Genomic DNA, 13,801 nt, shown 5'->3' on the forward strand with positions numbered 1-13,801 from the left:
GGAGAACTCGTGATCCCCTGACGCGCTGAAAATTCTTACCTGGTGCAGTGTGGAAAATTGTGGACGTAAAGTCACGAGTCTCAGTCTCAGTAATATAGCAGGTGGATCCTAAGCCCAATTTAGCGTCTGCCTTGCATTAAACCAGAGCTGTTTCGTGAGGTCCTACCGGGCAATGTCAGCACAGAAGTCATGGTCGTGGTTTCATCGTTGAAACGCGTGGAGTACTCATATTGTGTTGTGGTAATGAGCTCGGTCTCTTCGCGAGTAATCGTGTGATTGTAGCCCAGGCCTTGCTGCGTGATATAAATCGTCGTGGGCGCAGCCGGCTCTTTCACAGTCTCATAAGCTGTGATCACCGATGTATGAGCTGGTCCGGCAGCGGTTATAGTTGACCCTGGCAGGAACGAAGTATGATCTTTGCCAGAGATGTACACTGTGGAAGCAGAGCCGTCAAGGGTTACCGTGGATGCTGGCAAAAACGAAGTATGATCTTTGCCAGACAAACATACGGTGGAAGCAGAGCCGCCAATGGTCAGGGTTGAGGCAGGAAGGAACGAAGTCTCGACAGAACCAGAAAGATAGACGGTAGAAGTAGATCCAGGCACAGTCGAAACTGAAGTCTGGTAGATCGTGAGCGGCGAACAAGTGGCGCTAGCCTCCCACCCACTGTGATCCTCCGAAGTGTAGGCGTGAGGAGTCGTCGAAGTCATGGCATTATCCCAGGAGCTACCATAATCCGAAGGTTGGGCCCCAGAATCGGAGTTCTGACCCCAAGAACCATCGTTCGAATGGCCAGGCGACCCAAAGGAGCCTTCTTGACCTCGGGCGAAGAGGTTTCGCGGAGAAGCAAGGGCCTTTCCTGCGAACAGACCCAAGACAAACAATTGTGGAGCAGTCATGGCTCGATCGAAAACAATCAGAGATGGCAACGAGTGATGGCGCAGAGCCACGGTCGGTCTTGCGAGAAATGCCTTCTTGGGTGACGGAGCACAGGTACTCAAGAAATCACAAGAGGCGACGAAGTCCGATCTATTTGTACATGACCTCCTGTTTGCTAAAGTAGGTACATCGTGCTGTATCCTGCTGATCGATTGGCTTGACGATGCATCCGCAGGACCAGAGATGCAATTGGTGGTGGCTGCTGACCGCGATGCTCGCTTTTCGTGAGGTTGAGCTACTCCGCATCCATACACAATGCAGGCACGGTAGAGAAACAGTCAGAGGTACAGGGAGCTCTCGTGCGGATTCATGGCCTGAGTGCAGGAACCTGTTGTACGAATACGGTAGCTCAAGCCGCGACGCGGTATTCGCGTCTTCGAGCTCCTCCCAGCCTGCATGGGCACAATCGGCAGTCTCCCGGTAGCTGGAGATTCATCGTGGTGGCGTCACAAGTTCCTGGTAGACTTCCTGCTTCATCAGACCCAGTCCGTTGTCCGAGCTTGTCTATTATCGTGATGCATGCAGCAAGAAGTAGACTTGCACGATGATCGACCGGCAGTCGAGGTGTTTCGTGATTGCGAATGTACCTGGGGCGATGAGAAGAGTAACAGCATATTGTGGTCTCTCAAGGACGTGTCGAATGGCTGTGAATCATGATGGTCATCAAGAGGACAAGCTAAACATCGTTCTTTTACATCCATTGCCATATTCCTCAGTTGACGCAGATCTTCCATTTTCAGCACACTGTACCTCAGGTGTAACGTTGCTTTACGCAACATGGCGATCGTGGAACCTTTTCCACATGCTTCAAGGTAACTGGGAATACGTTGAGCCGTTGTAGGCGGAGGTGGCTTGTATGCAAAGGTAAGTAGTAAGCCGGACATCTTCCGCTGGCGGTTCTTAGAATGGCAAGAATGCTGCAAACGATTAATGTACCGAGTACGTAAAACAAAAGCTCTGTGTAAGGAATTGCTCTGAGCGTTGATGCAGAAGAATGCCAACCCCGCAATGGACAAGTATGGTAAGTCATACAACAGCTGTGGAGTGCATGGTCATCACGTTGTGCTGTATTCAGCCATCCGGGTGCACCGTTGCCGAATGTAATAACCACTACTGCGATGTGCAGACGCAGGAGCTAAAGCAGTTCTTTGCGCTGTTGCGAAGTGAGCATACATCAATGGCATGCAATACATTGAAGTACCGCGTCATATCATTACGCAGTCAATCAAGATGCGCATGGGGAGACGCCACTCCATGTACCCTTTGCTCACTGCAGCGGTAGGTCGCACATCGTGAGGCAGACATGTGACGGCAGGCTGCAGGTACGAGCCAAGCATGCTTGATGCACATGGACGGTCTCTCGAGAGGACCGAGCCGAATTTTAGCTTTGAAGTTGAGGATATGTGCGCCGGGGATCAGCTTTCTGCACAAGATTCCAGATATCCTAGCTTGCGCAGACAGGCTTCACCCCTGCCCGGAGAAGGTCAAAAGCCTTTTGAGTAGATGAAGTACTGTTTGCATGGCGAGTCCGAGAAATGCAGGACGCCTGGCTCACGCAGGCAGAACGTAATGACCTTACGGTCCATATGCAAAAGTCCAAAAGGTGAGAGCGTCGGCTGAGATTTGGTAGCGACGAGACTAGGGGCCTATACGCGAAAGTAGGTCGCTTTGGTGGAACAGGGCAAGCCGATGTGAAGCTGATTTAAGGCCCCTTAGCCAGATGCCAAGCATTTCCCCAAAGCTACGGCGGCAAACGCGCCTGCTGATGTGCCCCACGAGCCGTGCGATCAGCGAAGGCCACCTCGCCGTCGCGCAACCCCCCAACAACAGAAATCGACCACGCCAGATATCCCCCTAGCCTCACGCCATACCCGCAAGCAAGCTCCGTGCCATCCGGCTCTCATTCGCCATCTGCGCCATTTGCAGCGGATTCCGCGCTCGCGACGCCCGAAGACGCAGTTGCGCGGTGGCCTTTCTTTTCTTGGCTAGAGCCCAGGCTATCGTCCGCTTCTTGTAGCACGCTGCAGGCGCCTACGGGACGGGTGGAGAGCGCCTGTGCATTGATTGCTTGACAATCGGCTGCGGCTCTTAAGAGGAACACGGTTCCTGCCGACAACATGTCCATCAAGTGAGTTCCCGCCACCTCAACTAATGCACAACATCGCCGCCACCACGCCATGTCTATCCCGAAGTGTCGGCGCATCCGCTCACATATCACTAGCTGGGTCATGCTGTCGCCTGCGACCAGCCCACCTTTCACGCCTCTACCAAACGAACAGACTCTCTTCACTTCGCCTCCCCGCATATCACTTTCTATCACGAACCCATCACATTACCCTGGAAAACAACAACAGCCTTTCTCGGCGTCAAGCAGCAGGTGCGAAATCCATGTCTTGAAGTAGTACCAAGAGGTCACACTGCTGACGTCGGAATCAGTGGTCTTGTATATCTCACGAATCGACGAGTAATATACATCCCGGACAAGCCCACGGAGAAGCTCCGAAGCTTTGCCGCACCTATATTGAACGTCCACGACTCTCATGTCACTGCGCCTTTCTTTGGACCCAACGTGTGGCAGGCGCTGCTGCAGCCTGTGAATGGCGGCGGCATCCCTACCCCTTCAGGTGGCGTCGTAGAGCTGAAACTCACATTCAAAGATGGCGGTGCCTTCGACTTTCACACCCAATTCGAGCGCGTGAAGGAGCGCTTGCAGCAAGCCGTAGAAGTGTCACGCATTGATGGTGATGGAGCCGGCGGCTCCGCAGGCGCGATGAGCGGTGTTGATGTGAGCAATATCAACTCGGAAGATCTACCTGTCTACCAGGAGCAGAGCGATGGCCCGCTTTTGCCTCCCATAGCTTCGGCCATGCCTCAACAGCCAGTCCAGCAGCCAGAAGACACCCCACCCGGAAGCCTCCCTCGGCCTCGACCCACAGATAATGCTCTCAGCCCCCCTGATGAGCCGCCACCGGGCTATGAAGAAGCGCAGATGGCAACACTGCACGATGAAGCGGCTTGGAGGGAGGAGGCGGAACGAAGATAGTCTGAGCTTCTTTATGCTGTACGGTAACGAAGGCACGGGTCATGTTTGCAAGCGAGATACCACAATATCTAGACAACTATGCATTAGTCTGCACGTATGAACGTTTGGGTCATTCAAGTAGAGATAGATGCACAAAACCCACGTGGGTTTGACCCCTCCGCGCACGCGTTGTTCGTACGTGCATGCTTGTTTTCGAAGCAGAGCACCGACATGCCATGGCGGAACCCAACATGAGATCATGTTCGTACCTACATTGCGGCAGATAGATTGGCTCAAGTGCTCAAACCCTATAGGTAGGGCAGGATGCATGCGGAACGTCTCACGTGGCAGTGCCGGACCACTGCCACCAGTCTGACGCTGAGTCTGAAAGGCATATGAGATGAGACGATAAGCTGGCATTTGGTGGCAATTCAAATCAAGAGCTTATCAGCATCTGTTTTGTCTGAGAAGACAAACTGTGTCCCTCAATTCGCGAGACATCGTCTCCCAAAATCCTCTTGCACCCTCGACCCGGCCGACCCTGGACCCTTGAGAGCGACATCGCCCGTGCAGAAGGAACACTTGACTTCTGCCCAAGGCTGCCCGTGACCGCCTATTTTTCCCGCAGTCCAACACATCGCCGAGCCACGTGAGAGCCTTCACGAGGCATCTGGCAAGCAATCACGCCTCGAGGCAAACGTTTGTGCGCTCCCGTCCCCGCGGTCACAGTCCACCGTCTGGACCACCGCCGCACGCGAGCAGCACTTGCGCACGGCCCTGCCCTTGACTTCGACACACCACAGCTGTGCCCATTGACCAAGCGGCGGCCTCCTCCCCCTCGCACCCCACCAACACCACCAAGGCGCAACTACACAGGGCGACGCGCATGATATCAAAGGGCGATTTCCCTGCGCGCCGCCAACGCACCCCTACTCACCCCACACCCGCGGAGTCGCCGGGCATCACGTAGCCCACCATGTTCTGGCGCTTTGGCGGCTACGCCAGCATCTCCACACTCGACACGATCCTCGACAAGCCAGACGTCACCGTCGAGGAGCTGCTGGACGAGAGCGACCTGATTCAAGAGCTGAAGCAGCAGAACAGCAAGCTCGTTGAGTTTCTGCGGGACGAGCCGGTGCTGAAGAAACTCCTGGATTATGTGGTTGCTGAAGAGGAACCCGAGGTGCCCAAAGAGAAGGAAGGCGACGATGCATCCAAAACTGAAGAAGACGGAAGGACGGGCGGGATCCCGTTCTTCGGCAGAGGCAACGCGCGCTCCCGCTCGATATCGCTGAGCAAGAGGAGTCGGAGCGACGATGCCGAGACAGAGCACGAGAAGAAGGAGGCGCAGCGTAAGAAGTACGCCTACGTCGCGTGCGAAGTGCTGTCCTCGGAAGTCTGGTCGATCACTGAGGCGATTATGGAAAACCGCGAACACCTGCGCCAGTTCTGGCAGTATATTCACCGCGCCGCTCCTCTGGACCCCTTGCAGGCTGGATACTTCACAAAGGTCAACGAAGCATTGTTGGACAAGAAGACAGAAGAGATGCTGGATTTCTTCAAGTCTCTGGATGGAATCGTACCAGCTATCCTGCAGCATGTCGATTGCCCGATGGTCATGGATCTTTTGCTCAAGATCATCTCATTAGAGAAGCATGAGGGCGGCGAGGGTATCGTTGACTGGTTGCAGTCGCAAGACCTGATCCCTCTGTTGCTCGAATTTCTGTCACCAGAGCACAGCTCTGCGACTCAGACCTCGGCTGGCGACTTCCTGAAGGCAATCATCACCATTTCTGCGAATGCGACTACACAGGACCAGTCCGTCATCGGGCCCAATGAGCTGACGAGACAACTGGTTTCGGACAAATGCATCAAGACCCTGATTGATGACATGCTACGAGGAGGCAACCCGCTTACTGTCGGCGTCGGTATCATTATTGAAGTGATCCGTAAGAACAACTCAGACTACGATCTCGACAATCAAGTCGGCCCTGAGCCGAAGACATCCGATCCTATTTACTTGGGCACACTGCTCCGTCAATTTGCGAACCACGTTCCGGACTTTATGAAATTGATCCGCTCAAAAGATTCGAAGAAACCCGACCTCAAAGTTGCGTTTGGCGGCAAGGTCGAGCCTCTTGGCTTTGACCGTTTCAAGACGTGCGAGCTCATGGCCGAGCTGCTGCACTGCAGTAACATGGGCTTACTGAACGAGCGTGGCGCCGAGGAAGAAGTCCGCAAGCGCGACGCTGAGCGCGAACAGCTCAAGGCCGAGGGCAAGCTCATCACACCTAGAGCTCCGTCGAGCCCCACCAACGGCAACAGTCATGAAGAGTTTGGCAGCTCAGTGGACTCACACGGCTTCCACCATGCCGAGAGGCCGGCGATGGACGAGCTCGACGAAGCGCCCGAGGAAATTAAGAAGCTCGAAGTGCAGAACGCGAGCGACGAGGATGGCTTTGAGAAGGTGGCTTCTCCTGACGATCTTCATGAAGATGTGCATTTTGACGACTTTAACGAACGCATTGCCGAGACCGGCCTGCCCGCTCTGGAGAAGGTTGATAAGAGGCAGCCCGAGGCGTCTCCTCCAGACGCTCAGGACCCCGACATCCCTAGACCTCTTTCGCCTTCAAAATCAAAGTCGCCGCCGAAGCCCCAGTTACATTTCGACCCGCCTCCCACGCAGGCAGCAGACTCGCCCACTACGGCGGGCGTCACAGAGCGGATTGGCGGACTTGAGATGGATGAGGATACCGTGATGACCGAGTTCGGTGAGGATACCGCCGACAACTTCGACGACGATGGCCCTTCTGAGCTCGAGAAGGAACTGGCTAAGGCGGAAAGGCCGGCGCCACTCTTCGCTCGCAAGGAGACTTCGGCAGCAGACGATGTTGACCCAGTTCATGGTGGCAAATCGCCTGTTGAAGCAGAGGACGTTGGACAGAGCGTCGCAACGCTGCAAGGTGACAACTCGACTTTGTCTAACGGGGAGCGACCGCCATTCGACACAGAAGCGGATGGCAGCCCTGTGGTCGGCGATCTACTCAAGATTCAATTCGTTGAGCACCACGTTGTGCCAACAATTCTAGTAAGCTTTTCACTTGCTAGCGATATGAAACCCCAGACTGAATACTTACAATCATTCGCAGGACTTTTTCTTCCGATTCTCATGGAACAACTTTTTGCATAACGTTGTCTACGATGTAGTCCAGCAAGTATTCAACGGCACTCTTGATCGGGGTTACAACAGGACCCTGGCCTTGGATCTTTTCCGCCCTATCGAGCTCAAGGACGGCGAAAGCGCCGAGATTGCTGGATTCGCGTCCACCAAGGACATCACCGATCGCGTCCTCGATGGCCAGAAGGCGTCTGACGAATCTCAGCAGAAGCGCAACATGCGCCTTGGCTACATGGGTCACTTGACCCTGATCGCTGAGGAGGTTTGCAAATTTGGCAACCGCCTGCCCCCTGAGTCGTTGGACCCGATCGTCTTCGAGCGTGTCGGGAGAGAAGAGTGGACCCAATACGTGGAGGGTGTGCTGGCCGAGACGAGAGACAAGGACAATGCTGTCCTCGGTGGCGTCAGACCTGAGAACGCCATGCAACGGCCGATGAGCATGGGCGGCCCAGGCGGAATGCAGAGCAGTTTCAGCACAAACACTGCAAACACTCTTGCGAGTGCCGGTATTGGTTCTGGCGTCGCGCCCCAAGACAGCCTGGCCATGTCAGAGGGCACTGTCGGCCAATCCTTCGAGGTCAACTCGGGCACCATGCTTAGTGGCTTCGGCGACGGCGACGACGATGACGATGATGAGGATATGGAAGACCACGACGCGCGGGATCAGGAGCGCAGGGGTTCTGCGGGCTCTGCCTTCTCGGAAGACGAACAGGTCGGTGAACTCTCTTTTGATGATGTTGACATGGACTATCGATGAGCCGACATGACCCTACCCTGCATGCATGCATATACCTCTTTGTTGCGCCCTTCTTCATTTGTGTTTAGTGTTTTCTCTTTACCTTGGAGGGTTTTCCTTTTGTGTAAGGCATCGGCAGGAGGACGCTGGCAGCATCGGCGAAGAGCAAGGCGAGCGAAGGAGTGTGCGAGCTTATGCATGAGGAAAAGGAAGCCTGTAATACGGAACGCACACATCGACAAGAGCGAGGAATGCTTTCATGAAAATTCTGCAATAGACGTATCGTGGGCAAAAGAGAACACGGCCGGGGAATGATCTTTTCTTTTCTTTGGCTCGATCTTCTGATTAACACTTTCCCTTCTTTTTCCTATGTTCCACGGCTGCTGCCAGCGCACTGCGCGGTTCCCCCTTCCGCTTACGCTGCGAGGCGCCGCCAGAACGCCAGCGTGCGGTCAGCACCTTCTTCATCCTCCCGATCCTACGCCACCTCACGGTCATGTCGTTGCACACATCACTTTTGCACCGGAAACAAGCATCATTCTCGGGGACGGAAAGGGAAAGAAACTTAAATATAGAATCCTGGAAAGACATACTAACACCACCTCTCACAGGACCCCACCGACCCATCTTCAACCACCGACACACCCGACGCCTCTAACCCCGGCATCCCACCACCCCTCAACATCCCGCCCTCGCGCGCCCGCCGCCAGCTCGCCGTCCGCCTCGCGCAGCGCAAACAAGCCGCCGAAGCCGCGGAATCCACGGACCCGGACGCCGCAGACCTGTCCGCCGTCGAGACGGCGCAGAACCTGCCCGAGGAGCCGAGCGAGCTCGAATCGCTCGCGCCCGCCAGCGAGCACGAGCTGCGCGAAGCAGGCCTGCGAGTCGAGAGCGGCGTCGGGCGCTCCGGGGGGTTCTTTGGGAGCGACGACGACTCTTCGGATGAGGAGCTTGAGTTGGGCGGAGGGGTGGCGAGGGACGATCCGAGGTTTGCGCGCAGGCCGAGCACGACGGAGGCGAAGGAGAGGAGTCCGTTGGATGATGGGGATGATGTTGAGGAGGAGGCGGGGTTGGCGGGGAAAGGCAGGGAGAGTAGCGGGAGTGATGAGGAGCAGTTGGTGGAGATCAAGCCGAGGCGGACGAGTGGGAGTTGAGGTGGATGAGGAGGAGAGGGGCGGGACGCCTTGCATGTGCACATGTTGTGAATGGGCCTGACGCGATATGCATTGATATGAATAGGCATGTCGGCTGAAGGGTTCGTTAGCGGTGTTGATAGATCTTTTGCGTTATACCATGTGAAGTTTTGATGATGAGATGAGATGAGACTCGCAATCATTCGGACCGAGTGTCGTGCGTACTGTTAAATCGCTCGAGTTCAGGAAAGCTAACATTGCCAACCTAACACGCCTCCACGGCCGTCGCACCAACCCTCTCCTCCAACACCGGCTCAGGCTCATCATCCTGATACTCGACCCAAGTGCCCATCTTCCTCCTGACATACTCGCCGTAGACAACCGCGTCATCGCCATCGACGCTCTTCACCACACAAGCCTCGCCAGGCTCGAAGAAGAACGGCACGCTGAAGCGGCCCATGCCCTCTCCGGCGTTGGCGCCACCGCTATTCGTGCGGACGCGGTGCTTAGTGGCGACGAACTTGCCGCCGCTGACCTGCGCGAGCAAGTCGCCGATGTTGACAACGATGGAGCCCGGGACGTACGGGGCGGGGACCCAGTCGCCGGCGGAGTTGAGAACCTCAAGGCCGCCCGTGGGATCCTGGTGCAAGAGGGTGAGAATGCCGGAGTCGGTGTGAGGGGTGCAGCAGAGCTTAGCATCTTGGTTCGAGGAGTCGCTTGCGGCGGATGGTTGCGGTGGGTAGTGGAGGAGGCGGAGGGTGGAGAGGGAGTCGGTAAGGTAGTGAGCGAAGTGGTCTGCTGGTTTGTTGAGCGACACGGCAAGCAGAGACAGCATTGTGGAGGAGAGGGATTGCAATTCGCTATAGAAGGTTTCAAGGCGCTCTCGGGTGGGCTGGAACGATGCAGCTGAAGGCCACACGTTGGATTCGGCGAGATTGAACTTGCGTGGGCGGTTGGATGGGTGCTGTGGCAAAGGCGCTTTGGGTCCGACCTCGAGGCCTTCTTTGAGGTTGTCTTGTTGGCCGGGTTGCGTGGGGAAATAGCCGCGGTAGGTGTTCTTGTTCTGCTTGGAAAAGGTCTGTTTGGCCAATTCCATCTTCTCGGACTGAGGCAGGGAGAAGAATTCGGATGCTAAGCCGAATACATCCTCGTGAGAGAAGGACAGAGGCGGATTAATCAAGTACGCGAAGCCAGTGGTGGCAAACACATTGTACAGGTCCTTGCTGAGCTCCAGGAGGTCAGAAGGAGAAGGGGACTGTGCAGAAAGCACACCGAGGTCGATGATTGGGAGTGAAGAGAACGAGGTAGTCATGGTGACAAGCAATCGACGGGAAATTGAGTGAGGCCAGGAACTCGCTCAACAGAACAATGGAGAGGAAACACTCACACGGCGCAGAGGACCCTACTTAAACTGCTCCATAATACTCATCTGGAGTCTTCCATCTTTCATCATCGAGGATGTGTTACGGCCGCCGGATTTGAGTCCTCGTTGCAGCCAAAGTCCATGTGCGACTCGTGGGTCACCGGCAGACGAGTAGCCAACAGGAGGGGACAAAAGACGTATGTGAGGTAATGCAGAGTGGAATGGACGGCATCCGCGTGGCTCCAGCGCGTGGCCGAGTGTATTTCCGGAAAGTGCTCGCGTGCTCACCTGCTGCTTCTGATGATTCGTTCCCTAACCCGGGCCGGACGAGGCTTGGCTGGCCGTAGGTGGGTCCGAAGCGAAAGTGCACGAGGGCTATACCGTTGCTAAACCAAACATTAATAAACCATAGCCGCGGCGTGGACACTTTTGCTGCACCTCAGTGGATAGGAAGAAGATTGCTCACCTGCTGTGTCGACCTTTTCAGCAGTCCCGAGCTCAGCAGTCGTCTTCCAGACCTCCCAGGTCACATCGAAACAGCTTGATGCCGTCAACCGCCGCGGCATTGTCCCGTGTAATGCGTCATCCTGGGCCGCGGCCGGTCATGCTTCGTGGCAAGCCGAGAAATACTGTATAGCGAAACGGGCGGACTCATTGAGGCTTCAGTAACACCAACTTCATCTCGTGACTTTGTCTTCACGCCCAGAGATGCGGTGATAGGCAGACAGCCGCAGCCAATGGTATGTTTGAGCATCATCAGATGCCTTGTTTCATGCCTGAGGCGCAAGGGCTTGGCGTCGCTCAGCCACTCGTCGCCATTCCTTCGCGCATCCTACTGAGGCAGTGACGATGTTCAATACGAGAGAGCACAAAAATATAAGGTAGGCACAGACTGCAGTATTGAGGTTTCTGCTTAAATCTTTCTACAAGCTCGGAGGAAACCTCCACGTTAGACCTTTGCAATTCTTCCAGTTGCTGCCCACGTCCCTTGTCACCTCCAACAGCTTGCTTCGTGACCAGCTCGGTGGTCCCAGCTCACGTTCTGGGTTCAGCACCATGTCTGCCGGCTCGGTTTGGGGCAAAATTGTCCTAGACAATCCAGCAAAATACCATTGCGGTCCCAATGACCCGGTCACAGGCCACGTAGCACTGACATATCGACCTCGGGGATATCATCGCGACGTTGCCGACCTTCAGAGCTTGTTTGGACCTTTAATAATTTATGTCACATTCTACGGAAGAGCAAAGACGAAGATCCACAAAAGCAATGGCAATACATCTTCGACATACCGCGGCAGAGCTCCGCTGTTTGAGCAGCGGATCAAGATTCACGAAGGACCATACTCATCCAAGCCTGGGGAATGCGTTGAATTCCCTTTCGCATTCAACTTCCCAGAAGCGACACAGCCCATGCCGAATCCAGGCGACTTTCGTCCAGATCGTCGATTCCACGAGGAGCACGGAGGCCCTCTACCGCCTACGTTTACCGGAGGTGGCATTGGCTTTACGAAGTCGACGAAGGCATTCGTCGAGTACCGTCTGACAGCCACTGCAAATATGCCTGGCATTGACGTGGACATCCATGGGTTTGGTCGCGATGACCACAGCCCTGAGGTACTTTACGAGCAGCCACGTTTGCCACTATCACGACTCCAATCTCCAGAAGCCCAGCAGTTCTGCAACTCCATCATATTGCAGAACGAAAATCTCCTTCCGGAGAGCGATCGTCCGACCGGTTTCCGCCAAAAGACCAAGTTTCTATTCTCATCGGAGCAGTACCCAACGTACGTCTTCGACATCATGGTGACCGCTCCCTCAGACATCTACATGGGGCAGCCGCTCACTTTTGAGCTTTCCGTGCACCCAAACTTCAACAGATGCAATGCACCGCTACCGCCGGAAATCCGGTTGCGGTGGCTGCGTGTCGAGCTGCGAGGAGAGACCGAGTTCCGCGCTGAGTACGGCTTACTTTCAGCACCCGAGAGCAGCACGACGGAACGCATCCCGCCGCTCGCCACTATGATATTAGACCCAGAGGTGCCGTTTTGCAAAGCCAATGACCATACAAAAACTGTGCGCACGCGCGACACCGTCGTCAACATCGGCAGCTCGTTTACCACCTACAACATCAGCCGGCAATACACACTAAGGATCGAGTACTGCATATTTGCGGCCGGCAAGGAGAACCATTGCAAGAAGGTCTTACCAGTGAGGGTTCTCTCGCCGCTGGACGATGGCACTACGATGTTGAGAACGCAGCCTGGAGCGCCTGTGCCCCAGGTTGCTGAATCGTCTTCCTCAGCTGCTGCCAGAATGTCGCGCGAGTCTGAAAACGCCGCTGCGCCTCAAATAACTGCAGAGACTCTGCCGCATTACGAGCAACCACCGGGATACGACCAGGCTCTCGAGTCTCGGACTGAAAACGATCTACCGGTTGATAGCAAAGGTGGAAAAGGGAAGGCTTAGTTGACTAGCGCAAGCTGAGTGGTCCGGAGCTGATGCCGGCAAGCTCGACGATATCCCATCTACGTTAGATATTTACCCTTTTAGCGTAGATACCCAATCGCATAACGCCGACGTCTTTAAACTCTCTCATAGATTCACGAGCATATCCACATCTTTCGTCATCTCAGATCTGCCGCCAGGCCGTGCGTCACGCCCGTACCTGACGATCGCAAAAGTCTAGCCGCGAGCGACGTCACCATCTGGTCGATGGTCGCGATTCGTCCTCAAATGTAAGAAACGTATCTGTTCACAAACATCCTGCGCCAAACCATCCCCGTGAAATGTCAATGCCATTAGTTACATGACCACATGCTCTCCTCTAATCTTCGATTCATCCTAGAATCCTCACATCCGACCAACGCCCGTCGCCTCCCCACCCCAACCATGGCATCCCAAACCTCCTCAAGCCAGCAACAACCCCAGCAGCCCAAACAACAGCTCTGGTCCTCAATCGCCCGCGACCCCTCCTACACCGGCGGCGCCCGCACCTTCGCAAGCACCCAGCCCACCCCCTCCTCCTCCCAACCCAACCACCCCCGCCGCGCCCGCAGCCCCTCCCACACCCCCAAAACCACGCACTCGCAGCCCGAGCCCGTCTACGTCCTCACGCTGCAAACGGACCCCGCGCACCACGCGCGCATGACCGCGCTGCGGGACAAATACTTCCCGCGGCACCTCAACCGCCTGCAAGCGCACCTGACGCTCTTCCACGCGCTGCCGGCGAGCAAACTCCCCACCGCCGTGGTGCCCGCGCTGCGGCGCGTGGCGGGCGGCACGGCGCCGTTCGACGTCCACGCGAGCGAGCCGTTCAGGCTGAAGAAGGGCGTTGCGGTGGGGGTGGCGGGGGCGCGGGGCGGGGAGAGAGCGAGGGAGGTGAGGGCCGCGTTGTTGGGGGCTTGGGAGGGGGAGGGGTGGTTGAGCGAGC

General features: G+C 55.9%; 4 protein-coding genes across 4 annotated transcripts; 3 read left to right on the forward strand and 1 right to left on the reverse strand.

Annotated features, from left to right (window-relative positions):
- Positions 1 to 2,676: 2,676 nt before the first annotated feature.
- WHR41_07998 (uncharacterized protein) lies at positions 2,677 to 4,110 on the forward strand. The gene is made up of 3 exons (XM_069376602.1): positions 2,677 to 3,067; positions 3,161 to 3,316; positions 3,376 to 4,110. The coding sequence occupies exons 1-3, from the start codon at positions 3,057 to 3,059 to the stop codon at positions 3,980 to 3,982; spliced, it is 774 nt and encodes a 257-aa protein (XP_069226238.1). The 5' UTR covers positions 2,677 to 3,056; the 3' UTR covers positions 3,983 to 4,110.
- Positions 4,111 to 4,535: 425 nt separating this feature from the next.
- WHR41_07999 (uncharacterized protein) lies at positions 4,536 to 9,190 on the forward strand. Its single transcript, XM_069376603.1, has 3 exons — positions 4,536 to 7,049; positions 7,111 to 7,851; positions 8,487 to 9,190. Exons 1-3 carry the CDS (start codon positions 4,938 to 4,940, stop codon positions 9,027 to 9,029), a joined length of 3,396 nt encoding a protein of 1,131 aa, XP_069226237.1. The 5' UTR covers positions 4,536 to 4,937; the 3' UTR covers positions 9,030 to 9,190.
- Positions 9,191 to 9,273: 83 nt separating this feature from the next.
- Positions 9,274 to 10,320, reverse strand: WHR41_08000 (uncharacterized protein; the record flags this gene model as incomplete). Its single annotated transcript, XM_069376604.1, has 1 exon — positions 9,274 to 10,320. One exon carries the CDS (start codon positions 10,318 to 10,320, stop codon positions 9,274 to 9,276), a length of 1,047 nt encoding a protein of 348 aa, XP_069226265.1.
- Positions 10,321 to 11,427: 1,107 nt separating this feature from the next.
- On the forward strand, positions 11,428 to 12,837 carry WHR41_08001 (uncharacterized protein; the record flags this gene model as incomplete). Its single annotated transcript, XM_069376605.1, has 1 exon — positions 11,428 to 12,837. One exon carries the CDS (start codon positions 11,428 to 11,430, stop codon positions 12,835 to 12,837), a length of 1,410 nt encoding a protein of 469 aa, XP_069226266.1.
- Positions 12,838 to 13,801: the final 964 nt, after the last annotated feature.

The sequence above is a fragment of the Cladosporium halotolerans genome (genome assembly GCF_011745625.1).
Source record: "Cladosporium halotolerans strain TM138-S3 chromosome Unknown Sca38, whole genome shotgun sequence".
Lineage (NCBI taxonomy): Eukaryota > Fungi > Ascomycota > Dothideomycetes > Cladosporiales > Cladosporiaceae > Cladosporium > Cladosporium halotolerans.